The sequence below is a fragment of the Chinchilla lanigera genome, unplaced genomic scaffold (genome assembly GCF_000276665.1).
Source record: "Chinchilla lanigera isolate Chin_1 unplaced genomic scaffold, ChiLan1.0 scaffold00039, whole genome shotgun sequence".
NCBI classification, from domain to species: Eukaryota; Metazoa; Chordata; class Mammalia; order Rodentia; family Chinchillidae; genus Chinchilla; species Chinchilla lanigera.
The window spans coordinates 7307489-7325078 of NW_004955440.1; the positions used below are offsets into that span (position 1 = coordinate 7307489).

The window sequence follows — 17590 nt, forward strand, 5'->3', positions numbered from 1 at the left end:
AAAAAAAAAAAATATCTGTCTGCAAAGGTAACAGTGGTGCTTGACTCATTATACAATATTTAAACATCAAAAAGGACACAGAACCTATAACACACCATTTTTTAAGCTGTTAGTAGTCGTTCTTATATTGTCTTGTTTTACTCTAATATTTTTCCTCTGATGGTTTATAATATTTTTAATGGTATGGACAATGCTTTATCAAATTTCTAATTTACAGTGTCAAACATAACACTTAGAATAAATGGACCTTTAAGAAGATTTGCTAAATCACTGGAAGAATTCAGATAGTTTTAGGTATTTAATTTATTATGCATATTGTTGCTTTTTCTTATCATCATTTTTATTAGCCTGTTGTTTCCTCAGTGTAAATGTATGTGGTAGAGGGGAGAAAGACAAACACTATAGTAAAGTCAGAATAGGCCTTTTCAGTTTGGCTAAACTCTCATATTATTACGTGTTTCCTTAGAAAGCTGTGCTAGATGCAATTCCTTCTGCTTGTGTGCACTCTGACAAGGTAGGGAGCAAAATAGTTCACAAGATCATAATGCAATATTACCACCAACAGAACAGGGTATATACAGGATAGAAAGTCACAATGACAGATTTCTATATTGAGGGAAGAGGAGAAGAATTTTGATTTCTCAGAAACAGCAGGAAAAGTGAATTCAATAAGAATAGCTATAAAATGCAAGATCCATATGTGTAGCTGAGGTCAGATTAGCGGGCAAATTCAGTTCGATACCTGAAAGTGACTTGCAGCCATTTGGGTTATTGGGTTGTACTTTATACCCATCTGTACAAAGGCACTTGTAGGTCCCATAGGTATTGATGCATTGCTGGCTACAGGGAAAGCCTGAAGAGCATTCATCAATGTCCACACATGTTTTACCATCATCCTTCAGTTGGAATCCAGGCCAGCATTTGCACTGGAGAAAGAAAAATGAGCACAATCAATTCATATCATTGTCAGTGTCTTTTACTATTGGATATCCCTTTAGCATGACTCAAATGAGAAGCACTTAAGAATACGTAAATGCAAGTCTTTCTGTCTCCCAGAAATTAACCCCTAATGAGAATTACATATATGTATTACGTAAAGTTAAAGTTCAAAAAGGACTGTCCCACACATCTTCATCGGATGTGCTGAGATTGGCAAGATTACAAAGTTAACTGACTTCACAAAGTCATGTGACTAGGGAATGGTGAAACAAACAAGTAAAAACACAATAAAAAAAAAAACTTCAACTTCTTTTACTCTTTTTCTATTAAATTATGTTGTGTTTTTGGAGACCTAAGAGTCATAAGAATTAACAGGGATTGTTAGCAGAGTCACATGTTATCTCAATTGTGACATATAGAAATCTATAATGAAAATATTTTTGCTCTTAGTTCACTAATGAAAACAGAACCAGGAAAGTAAACTTGCCTATATAAAGTTAATATGGGTGCTAAGAGTAGTCAATTTAAAAAAAAAAAAAAACACAGTAAGTGTCAATATTGGATGAATCTGACTCTACACTAAGACATGATGATTTTGTCTGAAGAAAAAGTAATATTAACTCTTTTTCTCACAGAAATTAAATCAAAACATACCTTCAAACATTTTCTTCAGTTTTACTGTTACATTTTGCGTGTCCCTCTGCTAATAATATGCGATACTCACTAACAGACATATGAACTTTTTGAGTATGTAAACATCATGCTCTATAAGTTTTGCATTCTTAAGAGGGATGAGGCCCTGTATCTGGTCGCCCTTTTAAAACTCTATTTGAAGGCCCTACCAAGTAGAATATGAATAATATTATTATAGGAAATACACCTTTACTTGGCCAGAAAATTTTTTATCATTAACTTTTATCAACACTCTTTAATTGGCTTTGAATAAATGAATTTGTGAATGTTGAGAAAGATGTCAAGAAGGAACTCCAAGCCATTAAAAGTAACTATTATTCAGGACGTATTCATCACAAACATTTCAGGATCTGGATCATTTAGTTGACAGTGACAGAGAGTAAGAAAAGTTGTATATATTGGGAAAATATTAAAATGATACTTGTCCATATTATGAAATTATCAATGATCATTTAATTGAATGGTAGAATTTTTCAATACAATAACAAAGTCCATTACTGAAAAGGAAAACAAGGAAGCAAGAGTAACTTCATCTGAAAGTGCTCAAAAGATAAATACATTAACTACTTTTACAAGGATTTAAATACTTTAAGCTCCTAGTACTTCTACTTTGAATAATTTACATCAACATTTGTCTAATAATACTCAGAAAATATAACGGACTGTATAAATCTCTAGAACAAACTGCCAAGCCTGCAAAGGAATGCAAAAGCCATAGGTTGAATTTGCAAATGCTCATTGTATCTAAATTGTGACAGTATTGCTTTCTGCTATACTTTGGATCCTCCTTCTTCCCCAAAGGCCATATCCAGAGGTCAGGTCCCCAGCTAATGACGCTGTAAGGGGAAAAGAAAAATTCAAAAAGCGACGTTACACTGGAGAAACCAGGCCACAGAGGGAATGCCTCTTAAGGACAGCTTTTGTAATAGTCTCTGTCTCTACTTCTCTTTCTTCTCTGGCCCCCATCAGGTGGGAAGCTTTCCTCCACACTGCAATCATTTTCCTGATTTGCCACAGGCCTAAAGCAATGGAACTGAGTGCTTTTAGCCAGATTAATGACGAGAATCAAGAGCAAACAACAGTGTGAAAGGTAGGAAAAACTTTTAGTTTGCACAGAAAGTACTGTGAAGGGGTATGGTTGCTGAAAAAAATCAGTACCATTAGACAGACATCAAGTACTTTCCCTATGGAAAAATAAGAAAGAGGCCTTGAGGGCATCTCAGGAATGGTCCAGACCCCACACATCACAAGTTCAAAGTCAAAAAAGTATAAACTCCTGTGAAAGATTTTGCTTTGAATAAAGAGCCCCAGAGTACAAGGTAGAGTACGGAAGGGTTTCATGGTATAAAAGCTTCCAAACAAATCATGCCAGAGCAGTTGGACTTCAAGAAGTTCCTAGGTGGTATAAAATTTGAATGTTGTCCATATGGTGTTGATTTTGCCTGGAGAAGACCTTCTTATAAAAGGGACTGCTGCTTACACTGCATGCAGAGAAAATGAAATCTTTAAGGCAAATGAGTTGTATACTTAGAAGCAGTTACAGTGATCAATAGTATGTTACATGTATTTTAGCACAACTTTTAAAAATTTAAAAAGAGAAATCTAACAGGATATGTTATCACTTTAAAGTCCTGAAAATCAAATCACTTATTCAAAAAATCAAACTGGTAGCTACAGAGTAGTCTTGAAACAAGGGGCAATTTAAGATAAGTGAAAAGAAGTTTCATAGAATAGATTGAATTTTTCTGAAGCACTATTATAAAATGAAACAAGGTACATCTTAACCTTAATAAAGTTTCTAAAATCACTTTGAATGCCTATATTAAGCTTAAAGAAATATTATATCAAATAGATGGCTTAGATGAAATAAAATATGGAAAATTAATTTATTTAAAATAAAATTAAAGTTGTTATAATACAAAATTCTATATACAGCAGTTTCAAGTTTATAGTAATTTTAAATATTGTTTTTGAGAGTCAGGAATTTGAAAAGAAAATTTTCTCCCCAATGCAGTAACAAGATTTTAGCAAAATATTTTTATACTTAAAGGATCTAAAAATCTATAGAAGAAAATCTACTAGACTTATAAAATATTCAAGATTTGTCTACATTTAGCAGAAAAAGTAGACCATAAAACATTTTTACACTTCCTTAAAAAGTCAATTATTCTGAGTCAAATAAAACTATTCAGTGTCATTTTAAGTTTTCTCATTATTCAGAATTATATTTTCCAGTTTTACTTTGATGTTATAGGAATATATAACAAGAAGAGAGAGCTTTGGCCATGCAAATGTTTCCTATTATTTTAAAGAAAATGTTTTTGCAGATTTTTAAGTGACATTAGACAAATATTATTATTACTATTTTGTTTTGTTTTGTTTTTGTAACCAGGTGTCAAACTCAGGACCTTGTACTTGCCAGGCAGGCGCTTGTGCCACTGAGCTATATCCTCAGCACAACAATTATTATTGTTTATTTCTAATTTATGCTTTAGAAATTTCTACCTCTCAGTAATATACTGATTGTATACGATAAAGTATCAAAAGATTCATGTTTTAATTTTTATTTGTTTTGGAGTGGTTCAATATATTTAATTTGTAAAAAATGTACAGATTTTTCAACTGGTAGGTTCTAAATTTTGCCTTGGTAATCAATTGCATATTAGTGTAAAATTTGGAAAATAATTTCTTGTCATTTTCTGTTGATCTTGCAATAAGAAATGGCTTACTGGTGGCCATTCCGATTCCATGCACTAGACAAACTGATTGGTACAATTTTTTCCAAAAAAGTGTGAGCAATTTGGCATTCCACTGAGTTCTAAAATGCCAGTCAGTAAGTTATTTGATTATATTGTATGCATACATATAATTCAGGTTACCCCCAAACATACTTGTGATGCACATTTATTTATACATTATATAAAATATTTCGCATGGGCCTTTGCTTGAATCTTTTATTTATGATTTTGGGCTCATCTTAAATTTTTGTATTGATCATGTTTCCACCAATATATATTTTATTTTATTCATTACACATATGCATCCATGAATTTTATCTGGGTATTTACATAAGTTTTCCAAATATTATATGTTCATAAACAGTTTGGAAAGTTTAAAAACTTCTATTTTCATCTAGAATTTTCACATCATTCTATGGCCTCAATAAAGGATGGAGTAAAAATGATATTTTAAAAGTATAAATAAACAAGTATTTCTGTTGAGCTCTTCAAAGTTTTTAAAAGAATATAATTTAATGTGGTTTATGGACAACATCTTCTATCAAAATAATTTTCCAAATACAATATTACTGTGCACTAAATAAATGCATCTTACGGGTTGGCATTTTAACAAAAATTTCATTTTTTACGTTATGTCACATGGTGGCTATTTTATATTTTGTAATTTTTTATATTTTACCACCGTGATTTTTATGACATTAAATGCACACAGTTTAAATAAACACTGACTGGAAAATTTGTCCTATAGAAAATGTTTATGTGATAGAACTAAAGAATTATTTGTAAGCCTGTGACTTAAAATTTTAACTAATTCCCTACAATAATTTTAAGATGTACTTCCTGATATACTCAAGACGATAGTTCTATATCGGTCATGTATAAGTCACAATTTTTTTTCTGCTTCTTGTGTTTTAAGATATTTCCTTCCAAAATTATTCGTATGATGCACAGGCTCTCATTAAGAGTTGTTCTGGCTCATTTGTTCTGTTTCCTTCCTGTAAAAAAAGTGTTTGTGAATTATTGCCTGTGTATTGTAAGTTTTAAGTTTATTGTATTCTTAATACAAACATGGGCCCAAAGACTTTTAAAATAAATGCAGCTTTAGCTTTCTTGATATTTGTTTCCTTCTGTTTGGGAGGCTGTTGTTTTGATTTGCTTATTTTCATTCTGTACTTCTAATCCAGGCTGGGCACATGGCTTCCAGGGAACGACAGTCCTAGAATCAATCCTTCATTTTACCTCCACTTTCCTGCTGGGAGGAAATGGCTGTTCGAGGTCTTAGGTTATACCTACATACAGTAAAACCTTTGTTAAATGTAGTTACTAATCATAGTACCAGAAATTTTGAGATTAAAAAGACCAACTTGGTTGTTTAACTGAATTTAGAAATTTAACTGAATATAGAGATGAGTGTCATTACAATGTTAAGGCTTGTGGAAAAATGGCCGATGATCTTCATACACACATTTCACTAGCACTATTTTAAGAAGGTTATTTAGCAACTCCTAAAACATTTGTGGTGGTGACATGTGAGGCAGCTCAGTTTTAGATTTTGTTAATGCAGCAAAATACTTAAGAAACTGGGTAGGGTGGTGCATACCTATAATCCCAGAACTAGGGAGGCTGAGGCAGGAAGATCACCGAGGGCTTGAGGCCAGCCTGGGCTACATAGTGAGTTCAAAGCTAGCCTGAACTACAGAGAGAGACCCTGTCAACAAAATGAAACAAAACAAGCAAAATAAAATGCTAAGAAAAACAATTTATAGAAGAAAAGTTTATTTTGGCTTCAGAGGCTTCAGAAAGGCAGACAGGAAGAAAATTACTCATTTCCTGCAGCTCAGTAGTATAGAGAAAATGAAAGTGTCTGAAAAAACATATACCCTTCCATGGCATGTGCCCTGTGGCCTATTTCTTCCAGTTATCCCCTGTAATTCAATGACCTATGTAATTGTGCACAGATTAATCCATTGATGTGGGTAGCACTTTCACGATCCTATCACTTTTCCAAAAGTCCTGCTTCTGAACACAGGAGATTATTGAAGGACATTGTATATCAAACCATGACATCTTAGTAGCCCCCAAAGCCTCCTAATCGTCTCATTGTGCAATGCATTTAGGTCACCTCCAAGAGTCTACAGTCTCAAGATTTCCAGCATTGCTCAAAATTCCCAGCCCAGTCTCCTCTCAGACTCCAAACTCTTAGCTGTAAGCCTATGTAAAAATTAAATAAAAGTTACATATTCCTGAGATACAGTGGCACAGGGAAAACATCCCCACTCCAGAAGGGAGAAATAAGTAATAGAAAAGAATGGACATCAATATCAAAACTGAGCAAGGGAAACGTTACATCCCATAGTTTCATGTCTGGCCTCTGGGCATGTGATAGCAGAACACCATCCTCTGATGGCTTGGAAAGTCTTGTTTCTACACCCCTGCTGGTTGTAGACTAAACACCCCTCCATGAAGCTGGCCCTACTTGCTGACTCTACCTTTCCCTGGGGGATGTTCCATATTCCTGCCATCTCTAGTTTCCTAGGGGAAATTTCCATTTGGCTTTCCCCTCACTCTCACAGCTTCACACATTACTTTCGCACAGAATATGTAAGGAATCTAAAACTGTCCCATACTGCCTGGCCTGCTACATCTTCCTCTGAATTCAGCATGGAAACCTTCATGGACCCATAACACTTGCATTCTACATACCTGAAAAACACGTATCACACAGACTATACCAAGTTCTACCCATCATTTGGGCCATTGCAAGGCCCCTTTGAACTATGGCTACCTTAGCTCTGAGCACCTGGTCAGTTTACTGTGGGGAAATAATCCCCTACATAGCTCCCCTACACAGCACATGGGAGCTCCCTTCACAAAGCAGTCTTTCAAAGATTTGGCCCTTTTATACTCTGGAGCTTGTGATGGCTGTGGTCTGACCAATTCCTGGGATGTCCTTGATGCGTCTTTCCCATTGTCTCCACAAATAAACATCTGGCTTCTTCTGAATGACACTAATCTCCAGCCACACATTGCTTGACTGTAACTTTGCAAGAGCTCTTGCTTCCTTTCTGGAGCATGTGTATGCTTTTCATGTCATATGGTTGGGATTTCTGTTCATAATTCTCTCTGCAGATCTGACAAAGAAAGCCACTCATATCGATCCCATTGTCAAATACTGTGCTGCCTTAAAATTTCCTCTTCCATATTAACTAGTCCATCTCATTTAATTTCATGGACAAAATGTAAAGTTCTTTGCCAGGATGTAAAGCACATGGTCTCCAGTCCAATTTTCAACAGAGTCATCTTTCTCATCTAAAATCAATCAGCTCTGTCTTAAAGGCCATATACCTATCAACATCCTGGTCTTCTGAACTTACATCAAAATTGCTCATAAACTTCCATTTACAACATTCTAAGGCTTCTCCAACCTGCATTTCCAAACCACTCTATGCTCTTCCCTCAAATAACTTTCAAAGACATCAGAACCACATGTTCAGATACAGTCACAGCAGTGACACAATTTCTTGTGTTTCTCAAATTTTCATCTCTTTACCAAAATAGCTAAGAAAAACAATTTTTTAAAAGATAGGTTTGACTCATGGTTTCAGAGGTTTCAGTTCATGGTACATTGGCTGCCAGGCAGAAACGTCATGGCAGATGGGGATGGCAGAGGAATGCTGCTCACCTCACTGCAGCTAGATTGAGAAAGAGAAGAGAGAGTGAGGTAGCTTGAGAAAAAATATATGCTCCCAAAGCAAGCCTTCATTGACCTACTTCCTCCAATGAAATTCTGCCTTTTCTCTCTACCCATGCAACTCTGTGAGTGGGTTAATCCACTGATGACATGTAGCAGCCCCATATCAAATCACTTTTCCTAAAGTCCCCACCTTGGAGTACATGACCTTGTGGGAATTTAGAGATCAAATCGTAACATATTCATTCCCATGTAAAGAATTCTCGTGTTAGAAAAGTCTTCTTACATTTAAAAGAATCTGTCTCCCAACTCATAATCTTAGCTCTTAAAAACAACTCAGATTGGTATACTTCCTATTTTGGTCCTTTATATATTTCAATATAGTAAACACCCATCTTTGCTCTAGGCTGAACTTCTGAAGACATAAGATCCAGGCCCTTGGTCTTTCTGTATGTAGGTACAAATTCAGATACACTTCAGTTTTTGAGGTTATTTTGACAACATAACAAAAATATGCACAAATAAGCTGGGTGAATTTGAACAACAGAGAACTCAACAGAATAAAATCAACCCCTAGCAAACTGGCAGGAGACAGACTCTATGTTATAGTGACCACATCCTACTGTTAATTCATAAGGAGCTGTCAGTGAAAAAAGCAAAAATAAAAGCAAAAAGAATAATTTTAAAGGGATAACCATTTCTAAGTGGTGCTGTGGACTGAACCCAGGGCCTTACCCAGGCTAGTCAAGAGCTCTACCATGGAGCAGCACACCCGAAACACATAAACCTTCTCCCAAACCTACATAATCCATACTAATGAACGCACAACTTTACATCTAAGTATTGCAATAGTTTGTGCCCACTATTCCAATATAATGAAACAGAGATATTTTTACAACATATTTCAGTCAGCTTTACAGTGAATCACATCATCAGGGAAATGGTAGTAACAAAAACCACCAATGTCACTAGGTTTTTCTGGTTTTTCTCCGGTACCGGGAACCGAACTCACGACCTTGCGCATGCCAGGCAGGCGCTTTTGCCGCTGAGCTAAATCCCCAGGCCCCACCAATGTCACTAGGGATGGTATAACTTTACATACTTCCATTCAGTCCCAAGCCCTCATGTTTTCTACTTTTGCCCTCTTACTTATATGAACATATTATATTCCCTTTTGATATACTGAATGAATGATTAGACCATTCTGTATTAAAGATATATAAGACAGAGAGAGGGAAAAGGAATGCAAAGTTAAGAACTGATGACGTATTTATATAGTCATTATCATATTATGTTCTCTATACATTGGTCTTCCTTTACCTAAGTTTAATCTTTTTGTTCTGAATAGTAAGAAATTTTTTTATGCTTTTGTCTTTTTATTTGCTCTCTCTCAATTATTATACCTTGCTATTATTATGGTTTTCTTATATAGATACTCTCCCTTGAAGTAGTTTACCTAGCAGTTTTGTAATGATTTTTAATTTTACATTTCTATTAGATTAAAAAATTTTCAGTACCTTTAGCTTTAAAATGTTGCAGGATTTGCCCTTCTGAGGAGTACTTACTTTGTAACTGACTGGAAGATCTTGACAATCTTGAGAACATCCACTGATTTTCTTACTCAGACACTCATTTATATGGCAGTTTCTCTCATCTGAGCCATCGCCGCAGTCATCCTTATTGTCACAGAGACCGCCCTTGGGAATGCACCTGCCATTTTTGCACATAAAAAATGAACTGTTGCATGACTGTTCTGGAAAAAGAAAATAAAACAAATGGAACATAAAGGGCATGCCGATTTTTATGTTACAATTGTGAAAATCATACACAAATGTGATCACTTTTCTGTCAAAATTACAATAAATACATATATTATATATATATATATTTATATATAAAGCTTTATAGTCAGTACAATATGTTCTACATAAACTAGAAAACCAAGGGTAAAGTATGTGTTCATGTTCTACACTTACTGCAACCTTAGCTTTAATTCAAAAATTAACATTCAAAATGAGTATCTGTAGAAAATTTCATGGTCTCTCTCTCTCTCTCTCTCTCTCTCATTTATACTATGAAGAATGTGTTGGTGAGTATGATGATAATTTGGCATTTCCTTCAAGCTACAGCAGTCTGAGAAATTATGCCACTAAAACTTAAGAATATAGAATAGGTAGATTCCAAAGTCCTTTTCCTTTCAGAAAATATAACACTGACATTTTTAAATAGGGCATAAAAAGGACATTGATGGTGAATAATAGATATTCTAAATATAGCTTTGGAAAGGAGTTCGGATTTTACAGCTGCTCATAACTGGATGATTTCAACATAACTCATTATCATACATGCTTTAAAAAGTCTATTAACATGTAAATGGCATAAGAAACGATCTAATTGAGTTTATTCTAAGATATATGACTATATAAGCAGCCTTTGGAAGAGTATAGTAATAAATAAATAAGTATATGTATAAATTTATGCTCAAATAATATGCAATTTGTTTCACATTGCCTAAGTGTGAATATTATTTCACAGGAAATCCTTTAAAATGCACTTATCATTTAAAATATTAACAGACACGTAATAATTGCACACATTTATGAGTCACAGTAGGATCACATGATGCTTTCATTAAATCTTAAATTATTTCACATTCGAGTTTTCAAATAGCCTCATATATGGAAATTGTCTTCATTTAAGATTTTATGAAAAAATGTGTTTTGAAGGTTGGTGGGACAGGGTAATGAATCTATCAGAGCCACTGCTTCAAATATTCACATACTTGACATAGAATTAAACTTCTAAAATGAGCCACAAAACACAATTTATTACTAGGATGATCTACATGATATCATTAGAGATATCACATCCTGCTAATTTGCATTCTCTTTCAGCGGATATCGTACTGGACAGAAATGTAGTCACAGTTTTGACACTAAAAAATAAATTTTGCAATAACATGGTGTTGGATATCTCTGTACCTGCATTTTTACACTTTGGGTTTAAAGGTGCTTCATCAGAATGGTCAGGACAGTCAAGGTCTCCATCACATTGCCACTGAGTGTTTAAAAGACATCGCCCATCAGCACAACGGAATTCTTCTGCACTGCACTCTCTGTATCCTGGAGAAAAAAAAGAAAGAAGACTGACTCATTCACATAATAAATATTAAATAAGACTTCATCCTCTTCATGCACAAATTCCTAATTTATTGTGAGTTTACTCATGCCTTCTCTGGGAAGTAATTCTCATTTCTTTCCCTTACATTAATTACAGATGTGAGACATATTTGTGGATTTAAAGATAAACTAGAAAATAAAGTTGAAGCAATGTACTCTTATTATCTGTAAGTTAAGAAATAAGAAATCAACATTTACTCTAACATAATCACCTCCTGTCTATATCTTAGGGATTTTCCTTAAAATGGAAAACAAAAATGAAAGCTATTACGATATTGTTTTCAAGACTGACTTGGTTAGGTACTGCAACAGAACATATGGATATACTGACTCTGAGCTATAACAGTAATTCTCAGGAGCTGTAATGTCATGTTTATGTTCAGGAAGCAGCAGCCCGAGTGTAAAGAAATTGTTAAAATGCAAAAAAAATTCAAAGTAAATTTATAGAGTAATAAGCAAGCACTACCAAAATTATCCTATATATTGATGCTTAGAGTCATTAAAAAAGTTTTATTCAAATACAAAATAAAACCCATCATTTGCTAATGTTCACATCTATGCCTATATTTATGTAAAAATCATTTCATTTTTAACATTGTTTTAAAATGGATTGTTTCCTATTTCCATTAACAATAAAAATAATCATTTCTCTTAGATCTTCTTGATAAATCTGGGTAAATGTTCTACTTTAAGAAGATTTTTGAAGACTTAATGAATGAACAAAATTTCCATGGAAAAATAATTCAACAGTGTGCAACTCATTTCAATGTTTATCACATTGCACCATAAAACTAGAAGTTTCTAAAATATACAGTTGCCATAATCCTTCTACCCAATCTCTGCTGCACTCCACCTTCCCAGGCTATAAATACATTCATGTTGTGCTACCCCTGTCACAATGAAAATCACCTATATTCTCTTCTTCTGTGCTGCTTATTTGTTTACTTAGCTTCTAGTTCAAAGTTAAACAATCAACATCTCATTTCTATAATATGTACTCTCTGAAATTTATCTTAGAGATAACAAATATCAAGCAGAAACCATCAAATTTAAAGGTGTCTCAAAAGTTATCTTTCTTTGCTTTTCTGCAGCATCTGACATTGTTGACCACATCACCTTGGAAGGAGTATCCTGAAAATACTTATAATCGACTCTCCTGGGGTTTTTTTGAACCTAGCTTTGCTGTCCCATTCTTACTTTCTATTCTTTCTACAGAAAATCCTCTCCCATTTAGCCCTAAAGTACTGCACATTTCAAGTTTTGGTCTGTTTTTCCCTCTTTTCTGTTCTACATGATGTGAATGTTCACCCTCTTTATGGTCACAAAATTAACATTATATATCCTCACCATAATTTTGATCTCTATAACCATATTTTCAAACACTTGGTATGTAATGGTATGTGATTGCCCGATTAACACTTCTCATCTGGAAAATCTAAAATGAATTTTTTCTCACGTTGCTTTCCTTCTGCATCAGAAAAACTGGTCCCTCACCTCCCTCCTCTAAAGCATTTTAATAGCAACCACCTACCAAATCGGCCAACCTAAAATTACTTTTTTTCTCACATCGAGCTGCAAATGAACTCTGAGACATTTGTAGCTTGTGTTCATTCTAGTCCACTATCCTTTTCCTGGTTCAGAACCACATTGCTGATCATCAGAACTATTCCTGTAACCTCCTAACCAGTTTATGTTCCCCTTATTTCTCTCCTCTGTGGCAATATTTCTTCCACTGCAGAAAATGATGGTTCAGGAGCATGAATTGTACTGTGGTATTCCCTTCTCAGGTTTCAAAATGTATGCTGGCCTCAGAGGCAAAACAATTAAATACAAATTATCTCACATTGTATTTGAGGCTCTTTCTAATCTAACTCCAATTTAACTTTTTAACTTCAACTTAACCTCCCAGAAAACTAATTGCTATTTATCAACCACATCAACTTGCAGGTCTTGGTCAACACAGCCAGAATTTAGCATGTGCCTGGAACTGCTCTACTTAACCACGGTAACTCTGGTGCTTTCTTAGCCCTAAGAGTTAAGCACTGTTGCTACATGCATTTTACAGATGAATGAAGTGAGGTGCAGGGTGGTTAAGTATTTTCTCAAGGGCACACAGCTACTAAGTGGCAAATCTTGGAACCCAGCTTGATTTTTCCATTTGTGATTTCTTCAAGTCATGCATCTACTTCATTCATTTTCATATCCACCACCTTTAATGTCTATAAGAAGGAAAATATTCAGAAATATCTCTGCTTCAGATTTATACTTTGAGTCATGAGCTAGGTTTTAAAATATCACATATAATACATGACTTAAAGGAGTAGTCATCCTAAAAACTGATATTCTCTGACTCCAAAGAGAGTTATATCAATGACCAAGGCTATATTTGTTGCCCAAGGGAGAGAAAAAGAAGACATTAAATCTAGCACCTACTATGACCGTATAAGAAATCTACACTTTCCATTACATGTTTGTGTATCTATTAATCTCCATGCACTGAAACATTTTACAAAACCACTAGCCTCACATAAATTTTGAACTTCAACTCACTATTTTAATGACTGTAAAGCTTATTTATTTTTTATCACAAAATGTATAAATATGGGTATATAGTATAAATATAGTATAGATAACAATTCTTTAAATACATATGTAATAAAAATATAGATTATGCAATGATAACATTAAAATTTAAGAGAGTATTGGAAGCCTCAACAATAAAGTCAAGGACAGTATTAAGTCATCAGGTTTTTCCTGATAATTCTAAATGGCACTCTTTTTCTCATTCAATTAACTGATTTGGCTACCACACTGGATAAGCCAGCCTTGAACTGTCTTTGAAGTTCAAAGTACTGCAAACCAAAGACATTTTAATAGACATTTTCCAGTAGGATTACTCCCTAAAAAAATATACTATCACTAGGAATGATTTTCAAATAAATGTACAATTTATGCTAGAGTTTACAAAATAATATGTGGTGTGGCTATTGTTGAATTTACCAGGCTTTAGTGACATTGATAACTGTGCTTGTTTTCATTATTTTAAAAATGTATTCCTGAGGTCATTGCAAATGTCTGTACCTGAGAATCCCCGTGTGCAAAAAGCTTGGCTACACTCACCACACTTCAGGGACTCATCAGAGCCATCTCCACAGTCATCGTCATGGTCGCAAACAAACTGCTTGGGAATGCAGACTTTATTGTGGCACATGAAAGCATTTTCATCACATGTATTATTGGGAGCTAAGGAAGGCATCACAAAAATAAAATTAGATGAAGTATTTTACCTTTTGGAAATTAGAATTTTAGAAAATAAGTAAAATCATTTCCAATAATTTGTAGTTATTCAGAGAAAGAGCTTCATTGACTATACAATAGATCAGATAATCTCATACTCTCGTGTATATATTAGAATTATACATACTAATTCAAAGACTATGCACAGGCATAACTCAAAATTTTAGTATTCATAATTTCAACTGCTACTCTAGAGTGAGCCTGACATTTCAGGCTGTGTAACAATTTGTAAGCTTTCAGAAGTATAAATGCAAATGTTCATGGGTTAGAATGAAATGACTTAGCTAACAAGTGTCTGCGTCTTTTTCTTTACTTGTGCCTATATTATGCCAGGAAAGTGGTTAAAGTATTCCTTCCTTGTGAAAAACGGAACTGAGCAGAGCACCAAGTTCTAGTGTTTGTGACAGAAGTGAAAACCTGGAGGACTGAGGAAGTTATTATTTTTAAAAGAAAATAAAACATTTGGGTGACTTCCAGAATGGGGTGCTGAATTACATAAAGGAAAGATCTACGATGCAATCAGTACCACAAGTACTCCATAAAATTACAGATACTGATCCTTAAAATGGAATATTGATCCTCCAGGAATACTGATCCGTGAGAGTAGTGCTCCAACAAGTGCCGTAACGACTGGGAAAATGGTTGATCCAAATGTGCAATAAAAATGTATACAGAAAAGATAAACTTTAGCACAATATGTATAGAAACGTAAGAGCATTGAAAAGACCATTTGTGTTCTTTTTAGTAAACTATTCCCATATATAAAAGGTAAATAGTAAGATCCAAGTTTCAGGATACCCCAAATGTTAAGAATCTGCCATATGTTATTGTAGATCAACGGAAAGAATAAAGCTTTGCTCTGCCACTTGTGTTTGTAACCTTGAGGAAGCTGTTTACTTCTTGGTACATCTGTTTCCTTATTGCTTTAATGAGGGTAATAAAATCCATCTGATGAATTTCTCCAAAGGACTAGATAAGATATGTGAATCAGATCTTCTCAAATTAGATATTTAATACATCCCTAGGCACTCTTCAAATTCCTATCTATACAATAATTATTTTTGGGAGGTTCCCCAAAACACTTCCTGTGATATTGTGGGAATTGAAATGTAAATAAGCAGCACCTATCACAATAATTGACATATAATGGGCACTTGAAACAAGTTAGGTGTTCGCCAATCCCTCCTATCCCCTTCTCAATAAGCAATTTCCTCTCCACAGAACACAGATCTCTTTGCTCAAGCCTTAAACTCTGTCATCACATAGTCTTGAAATCCTTCCATGAGACTTCTGGGATTTTTCATAGTATATTCCTTTGTGATGATCCTCTATCTTGTATATTCATCTTTTTCACTCTTGAAGAATTATAATTATTCTTTTACATGCCTATAACTTGCTTCAGACTTCATGGACTAAGCAATCTGACTTTAATTTCAGTAATTACTGACATGGAGCTGTAAGTCAGCAAGCCAGACACTGCTCTCTGAATACAATAAAGTATAATTTACTTTCAACAAATTTAGTTTAAAAAGCTATATAGAAATCACATGGGAAAGGCTTTAAAAATTGGCTTTGTAATCAAAGTAAAGCTCAGAGCTATTAATAACTCCTCTAACTTTGAACTCTGTGACAGCTTATATAACCCAAGTGAATTATGCCAATTCAAATATGTGAATTATTCTTTAAAATACTCAGCAACAGTGACTTACTTGGCATTAACGCTTTCAGGTCACTTGAGTACAATTTGCTGCATTTTAGCATAATTTACTTAATAGTACCCATGTGGTCCAAAGTGTTAATATGCCTCCTGGAGTGTTATCTTGCTACAATAGCAACAGCATACTGGGACCATCTGGATCCCTGAATTGATGCATAATCCTTTATTATGTAGCCCTCAGTGGCCCCATTGACCTTTATAGACACACAGATCAGTTTCAAGAGCAAAGTGAATCATTCTGCAACAATAGTTTAAGTTCTGTGCAAATAGGTCTGCTTCCAAGTTTTTTTTAAATTTTTTTTCCTGCTTTATATCCTCCTGTACACATACCAGCACATATCCTCACTTACATTTTGGCTCCAAACACAACATTTTAAAAAGTGGAAAATCAGCCACAGGACAGATGAGTGGCAGAATTCACATGAAGGAGCAGAACTCAGTACTACTTCTGATAAATTAAACAGCTCACAGATCTCTTATGTGACCTTGGCAGCGTCATTCAAATATTCTCTCCCTTCATTCTCCCGATCATGCAAAGGAATTTATCTCAATTTTTACTATTGCATAATTGCCTGAAAATTTCTCCAGATGACCCAGAGGCAGAAACTTAGTAAATTGTCTGACCTCCAGAGGTGTCCCTCTGATCCCTCAGCTACATTCAGCTATATCCAACTATTTTTACCTGACCTGAGGGTTAATACGCTATCTGTAGGGCTAATAGGTGTTTACTGACCTCCTGATCAGCTGTTATCCAAGATCAGAGTGGCCATTTATAGACTATCTGCACAAGGCAATCTGAAGGCTTTCATGATGATAGGGGTGGGATGTTAAAAAGAAATCACAACCTTACCACTGTCATGTGTGTAATGTATATTTATACTTTCCCAGAAGTGAGATGATAAATCTGCAATCATCAAGACGGTTTTTAAGTGAGTAGCAGCACCCTGAGTGCCTTAAATGCTGAACAGTAGTGAAGGGGGTTTGAGAACTACTGGTATAACAGCATTCCACCTCATTTAGTTTGATGCTATTAAGGGTCTGGATATTAAGGAAGTGGAGAAAAATATGCCACAGTGAATACTATAAAATCAAACACCCAAGGTGCTGTACAGTTTTTTAAAATTTTAATTTTTATTGGCACATTATTCCAGTGCAGAGTGATTAGAGTCCTCGTGGAGAATCGCACATAATGTATCCAGATTTTTTGAATCCCTTCCCTTTTCTTTCCCCATCTCTTGGCTCCCATTTTGCAAAAGATCTACCTCCTCCTTATTGGTGGGAATGTAAGCTAACACAAGAGCCGTGGAAAGCAGTATGGGAATTCCTCAGAAAAATA

The 17590-nt window shown here is 34.7% G+C and overlaps 1 protein-coding gene across 1 annotated transcript in view; it reads right to left on the reverse strand.

Annotated features, from left to right (window-relative positions):
* The window catches only part of Lrp1b (low density lipoprotein receptor-related protein 1B), a 1427040-nt gene that overhangs the window by 258962 nt on the left and 1150488 nt on the right, over positions 1-17590 (reverse strand). The window contains exons 53-56 of the mRNA XM_013517439.1: positions 14361-14483; positions 11043-11183; positions 9627-9814; positions 743-926 (exon numbers count right to left, since the gene is read on the reverse strand). Of these exons, the coding sequence (XP_013372893.1) occupies positions 743-926; positions 9627-9814; positions 11043-11183; positions 14361-14483 (636 nt within the window). The remainder of the gene's footprint in view (positions 1-742; positions 927-9626; positions 9815-11042; positions 11184-14360; positions 14484-17590) is intronic.